Below are 11,664 nucleotides of genomic sequence, written 5' to 3' on the forward strand. Positions count from 1 at the left end.
TTGCCCAGGGTGAGGCGAACCAAAGGCTCTAGCTGCGTTGGCCTCAGGTTTCTTAATCTCCGGAAAGACTCCCCAAGTGCATTATTTTACATTTGGAAACATTAAATTGCAGTTTCCATTCCTTTGACCATTTATCTAGTAAAGCTAAATCATTTACCATATTACAGACACCTCCAAGAATATCAACCCTATTGCACACTTAGAGTCATCAGCAAATAGGCAAAACTTCCCTTCCAAACCTGGAACTGTATCAAAAGCTTTGCTGAAGTCCAGATAGGCAATATCCACGGCACCACCTTCATCCAACACCTTTGTGACATAGTCAAAGAAATCAATGAGATTAGTCTGACATGATTTGCCTTCAATAAAGCCATGCTGATTTGGGTCCAATAAGTTATTGTTTTTTAAGTGCTGATTTATCCTCTTTGAGTAGAGTCTCCATCGTTTTAACTACAACTGATGTCAAGCTAATTGGCCTGTAGTTACCAGCTTCTTCTCTACTGCCATTATTGTGGATAGGCACAACACTGGCCACTCTTCAATCCTCAGGAACATCTCCTGTTAACAGGGATTGATTAAATAAATCAGTCAGGGGGGTAGCAATCATATATCTGAGTTCTTTAAAAACTCTGGGGTGGATGCCATCTGGACCCATTGCCTTATTTATCTTTAATCGTTCACGTTCTTCTAAGACATTGGCTTCTAAGATCACTGGAGCTGAATCTCTACAGCTGGAAGCAATGCTATATCCATCTATAGTATTATATTGTAAAGTGTCTTTTGAGAAAACTGAACAGAAGTAGCTATTCAAATGGTCAGCGACCTCCTTATTCTCAGCAATGCATGTATTATTCCCGGTACTAAGCTTCGTGACGCTGCAGTTTTTCTTCTTCCTATCACTAATATACATCTGAAGGTTTTATCCCCCTTCTTTACAGATTTGGCAATTTCTTCCTCTTTTGAGGCTTTAGCAGCATATATTATCTGTTTCGCCTTCTCTCTCATTTTATACACCTCTCTATCAGCTATATTTCCAGACTCTTTATACCTCCTATAGGCAGCCTTTTTTTCATTGACTGTAGTCCTTACACCATTGCTAAACCATAGCGGTTTGTTCTTCCTTTTACCTTTAATTATTTGCCTTACATACAGTCCAGTAGCTTTTAAGATGGCCTTTTTTAATACAGTCCACTGGGTGCTCGCTCCTGCCATTTTATCCCTCCTCTTTAATTCATTATTTAAATATTCCCCCATTGCATTAAAATTAGTTTTTCTGAAATCCAATACTTTGATTGCAGTATAGGATTGTTCACCATCAGTTTTTACATCAAAACACAAACATAGATGGTCCTTTTACCTTTAGTTATTTGCCTTATATACAGTCCAGTGGCTTTTAAGATGGCCTTTTTAATATAGTCCATTGGGCACTTGCTCCTGCCGTTTGATCCCTGCCCTTTAATTTATTATTTAAATATTCCCCCATTCTATTGAAATTTGTTTTTTTGAAATCCAATACTTTGGTTGTAACATAATGAGATATGACCAGAGATCAATTGTTGCAATGGATGGTTTTATTTTAGGAAAATATCTGTAGAAAAGGAGGGCAAATTGAAGGCTTAGAATATTTTGAGAAAAGTCCATAAATATTGCACTTTCTTCTAATACTAGAACTTGAAGCAGTGTATTTTTTACTGCTACCAGTTGTATGTACATCTGGAAGAGTTTTGAGGGAACAATTCAAGTGAGTCGGTTTTGACTTCAAGTAATATTGTAGAGAGACGGTGGGTCACTCTGATCACCAGGCATCAAGCCACAGGTGTCAAAGGCTATTGGTGTTGTTTCATGTGTGATGCCAGGTGATCAGAGCGGGAGAAGGACTGGTCGCACAGGTGGCACTGAAGTAGAAAATGGCTGGTATGATTTTCATAATGGCGTGTCATTTCCTCACAGCAGGAAAACTTCATTCCGCACCCTTGCCAATTGCAGTAATAGAGCTTTTCATCTGTTTGGGGAGAAGAGGGGAAAGAAAATGATATGAGTGACCACCAGATCTGGTCCTCCTTCTTAAGGGATCTCTCATTTTAATTTATTAAAATTATGCCTTCTAAATGTATCTGTAAATGAGCCAAGGTAGCACAACGAGTAGAGTGCAGTACTGCAGGCCACTGAAGCTGACTGCTAGATCTGTAGGTCAGCGGTTGAAATCTCACCTTCGGCCTTCCATCTTTCTAAGGTGGGTAAAATGAGGACCCGGATTGTGGAGGCAATATGCTGGCTCTGATAAAAAGTGCTATTGCTAACATGTTGTAAGCCGCCCTGAGTCTAAGGAGAAGGGAGGCATTAAAAACTTGAATAAATAAATTGAAAAACTAAATATACCTTGCTCTTTAATCCTAAGTAGGAAAGGCAGCCAAAGCATTGTTTCTGTACAGGTCAAAAATCACTGTGGCTTTTTGACTGCTGTATACCTCACACCTGTCCATCTGATGTGCTCACTCCTGCCATGTACTCCCACAGGGCAGGTGAAATACCCCTTTTGAACTCTCAGCTGTACCAGCATAACTATCCCTCCTTCTGAGTTCACCTCTCCAGAATTGTGTGCAAACCTCAGGGGGCGGATGGGGTGATGGAGTGTGTTTAGCAGACTCCTCTGAAACCTTCCCTCCTATGACGCAATAAAACGAGGCCTTACCCTTGTGTGTTTTAAGGTGCGCCTTGAGATGGGAGCTCTTCTTATTTGTTTTCCTGCAGCCATTGTAATTGCACCTGTGCGTCGCCGTCTGTGTTGAAGTGCGCTGTCCTCTGGATTCGGATTCTCCCATTTCCATTGGGGAGGCAGGTGGGGTGATGGGGATCCTGGAGGGAGAGGCCTGACAGGGGAGGATCTGGTTAAAGAGTCTGTTAGGAGAGGGCCGTGGGGGTACTGAGGCTGCGGAAAGAGCATCGGTGGGGTCTCCCACTTGATGTTCATACAGTTCTGGAACTGGCCCAGGTCAGGCAGAGCCTCATAGGCATCCACTTCGGGCGAGGCAATGCCCATGAAGTAATAATAGCCTTCTAAGCCACAGGACCATTGCGAGGAGGGGAGAAGTGGCCCACGGTTAGTGGATTGACCTGAGACACTGGCCTGACCCCCCACCAAAAAAGAATTCACATCACAAAAATTCACCTCACAAAGGAGTGAGGGAGAACAGAGGGCGTCTTCCCATGAAACCCCCCCTCCCTCCCTCCTCTCAAGTTAAGCGGGGTCCCTCAGGTTTGAGTGGAGGACCCCCCCTTGAAGGCGAGGGGAATACAAAGCTTCCACGCCACCCCTTTTTTCCCCGTCTCCTGAAGCAAACAGCAGTGCCTCTGAGCACGTGCAGAGTGCGTGCCGTTCCAGCCACCCACCCCGCTCCCTACGGTCTGTGGGGCCAACTCACCTGGGAAGATGGGCGGCTGTCCACCTTCTGGAAAGATGCGAGGGATGCCAAACAGGCGGCTATGTCTGACTTGGGGTCGCCCAATCCAAAGAGGCTTCCTGGGCGCGCTGTAGAAGGCCTGGCCGGCGGTGGAGACCATTTAAATCGCGCCAAGCTAGCGCGCAGACCAACAGCGTGACCAGATGAGATATGTCTCCGACGCGGGGCGGTGTCGCTCGGGGGAGAAGCGCCAGAGTTGGGACGGCCCTGGTCTTCGGGCCCTGGTGAATCTCTGCCCGCCATCAGCGGGGTCTTGTTGCCCATGGTGGGGCGAACCAAAGGCTCTAGCTGCGCAGGCCTCAGGTTTTTTAGTCTCCGGAAAGACTCCCCGCCCGGTTTACCCGGGGGTGGCCTAGGTGTTAAGCCGCGGGAGTTTTCCATGTAGAAGATACAAGAAACGTAAAAGTTTCTTTTGGTGCTCGTCTGAAGCAATACCGCGATACCTCTCCCACTCGCCTCTCGGTATCAGATGGCCAAAACCCGGACGGGGTTTGTGTCGTGGTCCGTTTGTGGGATGAAGAGAGCTGTCCTCTCGATTTGGTTTCTCACATTTTCATTGGGGAGGCAGGTGGGGTGATGAGGATCCTGGAGGCGGAGGCCTGACAGGGGAGGCTCTGGTCAAAGAGTCCGTTAGGAGAGGGTCCATGGGGGTACTGAGGCTGTGGAAAGGGGGTCGGTGAGGTCTCACACTTGATGTTTATACAATTCCGGGACTGGCCCAGGTCAGGCAGAGCCTCATAGGCGTCCACTTCGGATGAGGCAATGCCCATGAAATAATAGCCTTCCAAGCCGCAGGAGCATTGCTGGGAGAGGAGAGGAGAGAAGTGGCCCGCGGTTAGTAAATCGACCAGGTTTTTTTTCTTTTTTTTCCTTCTGGGCTCTGGGTATGTTTTTCCTATTACAGTAAATGAAGTTGAATGTGTATAATTTTAGAAGTGTAGTGTGTTTGTTTGTGTACATACACTTTATATAGTAGATAATCGGGGTGGGCTACTGCCCGGACGGGGGAAGGGAACACAGTGGGGTAGCGAAAATGGAACTTCACTCCAGAGCACCCAATTTGCAGTGGAAGATGTTGAAATAAAATGCATAAGGCACGCCCACAGTGTGGTAGTAAACATAAACATCTTGGTAGCCCATCACTGGGTGAGAGGAATAAAAAAAATCCAAAACTTTAAGGCATAAAAAAAAAAGAGGGATTCTGAGGTGGCGAGGAGGAGCACACACCTCCCATACACCCGGCGCGAGGCTGCCTCCTATACATGGCGCTAGAGAGAGAAATCCAGGGGGAATGGCAGGAAACTAGCCAGGCGTTCGTGCCGCTCTCAAATCTCCTGGGAAATTTTCTGGGTTCCGGTCCTTAAGTAGAAAATGGTTCTTAAAAAGAGGCAAAAAAAATCAATGAAAAAGCAAATAATGCGTGTGATTGGAGAAACCACAGGGAGGGTGGAGGCCCTGTTTCCTTCCAGGAGATTCCTAGACAGGCCCCACAGAGGCTTCTCCCTGCCTTTTCCAGCCCTATTTCCTCCCAGGAGATTCCTAGAGAGACCCCATAGAGGATTCTCCCCACCTTTTCCAGCCCTATTTCCTCCCAGGAGATTCCTAAAGAGACCCCACCTTTTCCGGTTACAGTTTCAGAGGCTCAGGTTTGTAAGTGGAAAATGGTTCTTGAAAAGAGGCAAAAAAAATCTTGAGCAGGTTCTTATCTCGAAAAGTTCTTAAGTAGAGGCGTTCTTAAGTAGAGGTACCACTGTTTATATACTGTTTATGTTTTCGTAGATTTTCATGGTTATAGCTATGTAGGTCTTGGTATATTCGGGTCTTTTCCTGTGTAAGATTGGTAAGAATCTTACATGCGGGGAAAACCCGAATCTGCCAAGAACGACACACTCAGACACAGACACACACACACTCACACATCAAACTTACAAAGAACTGAAAAAGAAAAAGGGAGACTACTATAGATCTATTTTGAGCTATTTAGCTCTCATCAGCTAGTCATACCCTTCTACGATTCAAACCTGGACTGCTTGCTTGGCCCCTGGAGTAGGGCTGAAAGGCAAAAGGAAGCAGTATGCACCCTCCCGTATTTGGGTATACTAGCTGACTCGACAGAAAAACAGACAGACAGACAGAATCAAAGACTACTGAAAGACTATTCAGCACAGGAATCAGTAGTGGGTTTTAAATCCTGTTGTGTGTGTGCTTGCCATCCCACCGTCTCTCTACAATATTACTCTCACCGCCGCTACCACTTTGTCGAACGGGGAGCAACCCACTGCTGGTGGGAATATATTTGCATTGGAACATTAGTGCAAATGTCACAAATTGATAGATTTGTGGAAAACGCTGAATGCAAGGAGTCCTCAACTTATAACCATTTTTTTTAGCAACCATCCAAAGATACAACTTGAAAAAGTGACTTACGATTGGTTCCTTTCACTTAATAACCATTAAAGCATTCATACAGTCAATTGATCAAACTTTGGACACTTGGCAATTGGCAGCAGGGGTGGATTCTATTTACCTTCCCCACCGGTTCGCATTGCAACATTTTGCGCCACCCGACCATAGTCAGTAACTGGAATCAGCCGGAAACATAGCTGGGGACACTAATGGGCAGTCAACATTTTTACTGCCACACTGTGGGTGTGGCCTATTTTGTGTGTGTGGCTTAATGGTCATGTGACTGGGTGGGAGTGGCTTGAACGATCATCATCGTACAAGTGAACTGTTGAGTCCTCGATTTACAACCTTACCAGTGTCACTCGCTGGGGTAACAATTTGCTTCGTGTTTCCTGCGCTCTTCTTCCTAGGTCACCCCCCCCCACCTCAGGCTGGGAAGCTAGGCGAACGGGTGCTGCCACAAGCATAAATGCTGCCAGCGCCGCTTCCACCCACGTCTTCTGCCTGCCCTTCAGGTAGGAGGTGACTGCATGAGGCTGGAGGAGAGCCGGGCAGGAGAGAGGGAAGCTCGTCTGAGGCCAGGAAGGAGAAAGAGGAAAAAAGCAAGGAATGCAGATGCAGCAGCAGGGGGAACAAGGAGAGCCGAGACCAGTAATTCAGGTGGCCACTGATCAGCTGGAGCTGTGCACGCATCTTCATTTCCGCTGGTGGAACTGTGTTCCACCCCGTCCTGCCTGCTGCCCACCCCTGACTGAGGAGCTGATCAGCTGTGCTTTAGGCAAAGGAATAAAGGTTATATTAACACGGGAAGGCCCTTTTTCAAGCAGCGGAACAGGGGAAACCTCCCAAACAGGAATGAAATTTGCAAAAAATTCAAAGATGGCGGTGTGCACAGACCAGCTCCAGCCGATCCAGTTCAGTGATGTCACCAGTCGGTCACTACCAGTTTGGGCCATCCAACCCAAACCAGGAGGAACTCACCTCTCATTGGCAGATATTTATGATGGTTGCAGATTCTCGGGTTCATTTGCAATCTTCCTAGACAGCTTCTGACAGGCAAAATAAATGGATCTGCTTAACAATCACATGATTCACTTAACTTTGCCCAGGGGGAGTCATAAAATTGGGTGCAATCACTTAATAATTACCTCACTTAGCAAATTTTAATCATGTAACCCATGAGGATGCTGCAAGGGTCCTAGGTGTGAAAAAGGGTCAACAATAACTTTCTTTGAAGTAAAGTAAGGAGAAGAAGAAGTAGAAAGGTAGGAGATCGAGGCTGGAGAGATTGGAGAAGGGAGGTGGAGAGAAAGTTAAAGAAAGTAGAAGGGTAAGGAGAAGAAAAAGGGAAAGGAAGGTTGGGTGAATAGAAAATGGAAGTTCAGACAGGCAGATATTGATAGTACAGTGGTATCTCTACTTAAGAACTTAATTTGTTCCGTGACCAGGTTTTTAAGTAGAAAAGTTTGTAAGTAGAAGCAATTTTTCCCATAGGAATCAATGTAAAAGCAAATAATGTGTGCGATTAGGGAAAGCACAGGGAAGGTGGAGGTCCTGTTTCATCCCAGGAGATTCCTAGAGAGGCCCCACGGAGGCTTCTCCCTGCCTTTTCCAGCCCTGTTTCCTCCCAGGAGATTCCTAGAGAGACCCCATGGAGGCTTCTCCCCGCCGTTTCCGGCCCTGTTTCCTCCCAGGAGGCTCGGGTTTGTAAGTAGAAAATGTTTCTTGAGAAGAGGCAAAAAAATCTTGAACACCTGGTTCTTATCTAGAAAAGTTCGTAAGTAGAAGCAATTTTTCCCATAGGAATCAATGTAAAAGCAAATAATGCGTGCAAACCCATTAGGAAAGAAATAAAAACTCGGAATTTGGGTGGGAGGAGGAAGAAGAGGAGGACAGTCGCTGCCAAAGGAAGGAGGTGAGGTGAGGGAAATAAAAAAAATTCAAAACTTTTAAGGCTTAAAAAAAAAGAGGGACTCTGAGGTGGCAAGAAGGAGCACGCACCTCCCATACACCCGTGCGAGGCTGCCTCCCATGCACTGCACCAGAAAGAGAAACCCGGGAGAATGGCAGGGAACTGGCCGGGCCTTCGTGCTGCTCTCAAATTTCCTGGGAAATTTTTCCGGGCTCGGGTTCTAAAGTAGGAAATGGGTCTTAAGAAGAGGCAAAAAAATCTTGAACACCCGGGTCTTATCTAGAAAAGTTCTTAAGTAGAGGCGTTTGTAGATAGAGGTACCACTGTATTTGGATTGAAGTCAAAGCAAGATATTTTTGGTGGTTTTTTAATTAATGTGTTTGGTTTATATGGATGTAATTATACAGGTCTACCAAAAAATATTGTTTGTAATTATCGCAGTTGATCTTGTACTTTTCCAAATCATTTTTTGTTTTGATTTCAAAAATTTATAGTTTCCACGGAGCAGCATCATTATTACAAAGAATAGGAATATATATATTTCTATTTGAAATATACCGGCAACATTAGAGAAGGCAGTACAGTGATACCTTGTCTTACAAACTTAATTGGTTCTGGGACGAGGTTCTTAAGGTGAAAAGTTTGTAAGACGAAACAATGTTTCCCATAGGAATTAATGGAAAAGCGATTAATGCGTGCAAGCCCAAAATTCAACCCTTTTGCCAGCCGAAGCGCCCGTTATTGCACTGTTGGGATTCCCCTGAGGCTCCCCTCCATGGGAAACCTCACCTCCAGACTTCTGTGTTTTTGCGATGCTGCAGGGAATCCCAGCAGGGGAATCCCAGCATCGCAAAAATGGGTTCTTCGCTGGCAACGGAAGTCCGGAGGTGGGGTTTCCAATGGAGGGGAGCCTCAGGGGAATCCCAGCAGGACAAAAACGGGTGCTTCGCTGGCAACGGAAGTCCGGAGGTGGGGCATCTCAGCGGCGGAGGTGGGTTTGTAAGGTGAAAATAGTTTGTAAGAAGAGGCAAAAAAATCTTAAACCCCGGGTTTGTATCTCGAAAAGTTTGTATGATGAGGCGTTTGTAAGACGAGGTATCACTGTATATACATATACATGGAAAATGTAGAAATAACGTTAATAACAAAAATGCGTCTATATCAGACACTTCTATGCAATAGAGCAAAACTAAGCATAATTTTGGAATCAGTACGTCATCAGAAAAACACAAACAAAGAATGTTCTTCCTGTGCCAACTCAGGAACCTCAAACTGTCCAAGGAACTGCTGATTCAGTTCTACAGAGGAATCACTGAGTCTGTCATCTGCATCTCTTTAACTGTCTGGTGTGATTCTGCAACCCAACAAGACCGACACAGACTTCAGAGGATAATCAGAACTACAGAAAAAACAATGGCTGCCAACCTGCCTTCCATTGAGGACCTATATACTGCACGAGTCAAAAAGAGGGCAGGGAAAATATTTACTGACCTCTCACAACCTGGACATAAACTATTTCAAGTCCTACTCTCAAAATGTCACTACAGAACACTGCACACCAAGACAACTAGACACAAGGACAGTTTTTTCCTGAACGCCATCGCTCTGCTAAACAAATAATTCCCTCAACACTGTCAAACTACTGTATTTACTAAGCCTGCACTACTATTACTACTAGTTTTTTGTCATCATTCCTATCACCCATTTCCTCCAACTTATGACTGTATGACTGTTTGTATCTTTAAGATTTTTATTAATATTGTTTCCTTATTGCTTATTTGACCCCTATGACAATCATTCATTATTGTATTTCATAAGTCTTGATAAATGTGTATTTTCTTTTATGTACACTGAAAGCATATGCACCAAAGACAAATTCCTTGTGTGTCCAATCACACTTGGCCAATAAAGAATTCTATTCTATTCTATTCTATCTCCATAAAATAGACATATTACCTTTGATGATCATTTTTGTGTGTGTTGACCAATGTTATTTGACTTATTGTGGAGAAAAATAAAAAATAAAATCTAAAAAAACCCCACTTTCTTCAGCACCTTTTAAACTTTGAATGGTCCCTCACTGAACTTTTGTAAGTCGAGGACTGGGGGAGGGGGAGGAATCATTATATTGGGGAGGGGAGAGAGCCCATTTTCCTTTTCAAAGCCTCATATATTTGGCCTCTGCTACTTCTGCCTGTCAAGCAAAAAAAGAGGAGAAGGATAAGACCCTTCTCTATGAAGAATGGTTGCAAGAACTGGGCATAGCTAGTTTAATGAAAAGGACTAGAGGAGACATGACAGCAGTGTTCCAATATCTCAGGGGTTGCCACAAAGAAGAGGGAGTCAGGCTGTTATCCAAAGCACCTGACGGGAGAACAAGAAGCAATGGGTGGAAGCTAAACAAGGAAAGAAACAACTTAGAACGAAGGAGAAATTTCCTGACAGAACAATTAATTCGTGGAATAGTTTTGTCTCCAGAACTTGTGACTTCTCCAACATTGGAAGTTTTAAAGAAGATGTTGGACAACCATTTGTCTGAAATAGTGTAGGGTGTCCTCCTGCATAAGCAGGGGGTTGGACTAGAAGACCTCCAAGGTCCCTTCCAACTCAGTTATTCCGTCCTATCCTATCGTAACAAGGAATTCTCCAGCACTGCAGGCCAAATAAATTTTGGGTTCAATTGTTCTCATAAATCAGGGACTACCTGTAGACAAAGGAGGCCTCTTCTAACCACAAATATTAAATATCATCAATGAGATTATGTTGAATTTACACTGTTATTATTCTATATTTTTTCTTCCCAGCATAAGATGAGATGCTGTGGGATTTTTCATCTCATATTTAGCCTCCTCCTCCCTCCCTCCCTATCTATCTCTCATCTATCCATCCATCTACCCATCCATCCATCTATCTATTGCATTTATATGCCACTCACTCCAAACGGACTCTGAGCGCCTAACAACAGGTAATAAATACAATTTAAGTAAAAAACCAATTAAAAATCACTAAAATCACATGCATTATAAAACCATACTTGCAACAATCAGTCTTAATTCCAGGCCTGCAGGGAATTTAATAATATTATTATTATTATTATTATTATTATTATTATTATTATTATTATTATTCAAAAAGAGGGCAGTGAAAATATTTACTGACCCCTCACGTCCTGGACACAAATTGTTTCAACTCCTGCCCTCAAAACGTGGCTACAGAGCACTGCACACCAAGACAACTAGAGACAAGAACAGTTCCTCCCCCCACCCAACACCATCACAACAAATAATTCCCTCAACACTTGTCAAATTTTTTATTAAGTCTGCAGTTCTGGTTTCTTCTCATCATTCCTATCATCCTTTTCCTCCCCCTTAGGACTGTATGTAACTTGTTGCTTGTATCCTAATATTTTTATGAACATTGATTGTTTCTTCATTGCCTATTTGACTCTGTGACAATGATTAAGTGTTGTACCACATGATTCTTGACAAATGTATCTTTTTCTTTTGTGCACACTGAGAGCCTCTACACCAATGACAAATTCCTTGTGTGTCCAATCACACTTGGCCAATAGAAGAATTCTATGAGGAAATAATTCAAAAGAATTTTATTACCTGACGTAAATAATAGCCTCCCACGCCTTATTTTTTCCACACGCGCGTGGCTCCCACAGCGGTTGGAGGGCGGGGCGGCGGGCGGGAGGCGGAGCTGCCCAGTCGGCGCCTTCCTCAGCTCCGGGAGATTTAAAAAGTGGGAGCGTTCTAAGTCTCCCCCCCCCTCCAAACCGTCGCGAACGAGCGGCAGAGCGGCGGGTCGAGGAGACGAGAGGCGCCACGAGGGGGCCCAGCGCTTGCCGGACCCGGCCGGAGCAGCTCCCCTGGCCCGCGA

The 11,664-nt window shown here is 44.6% G+C and overlaps 1 protein-coding gene across 1 annotated transcript; it reads right to left on the bottom strand.

The window, feature by feature from the left end:
• Positions 1–1,826: 1,826 nt before the first annotated feature.
• Positions 1,827–3,725, bottom strand: LOC139170645 (Krueppel-like factor 3). The gene is given in 4 exon segments (XM_070758136.1): positions 1,827–2,002; positions 2,693–2,917; positions 2,920–3,127; positions 3,423–3,725. Coding segments are annotated over 4 exon segments (912 nt in total).
• Positions 3,726–11,664: the final 7,939 nt, after the last annotated feature.

The sequence above is a fragment of the Erythrolamprus reginae genome, chromosome 7 (genome assembly GCF_031021105.1).
Source record: "Erythrolamprus reginae isolate rEryReg1 chromosome 7, rEryReg1.hap1, whole genome shotgun sequence".
Lineage (NCBI taxonomy): Eukaryota > Metazoa > Chordata > Lepidosauria > Squamata > Dipsadidae > Erythrolamprus > Erythrolamprus reginae.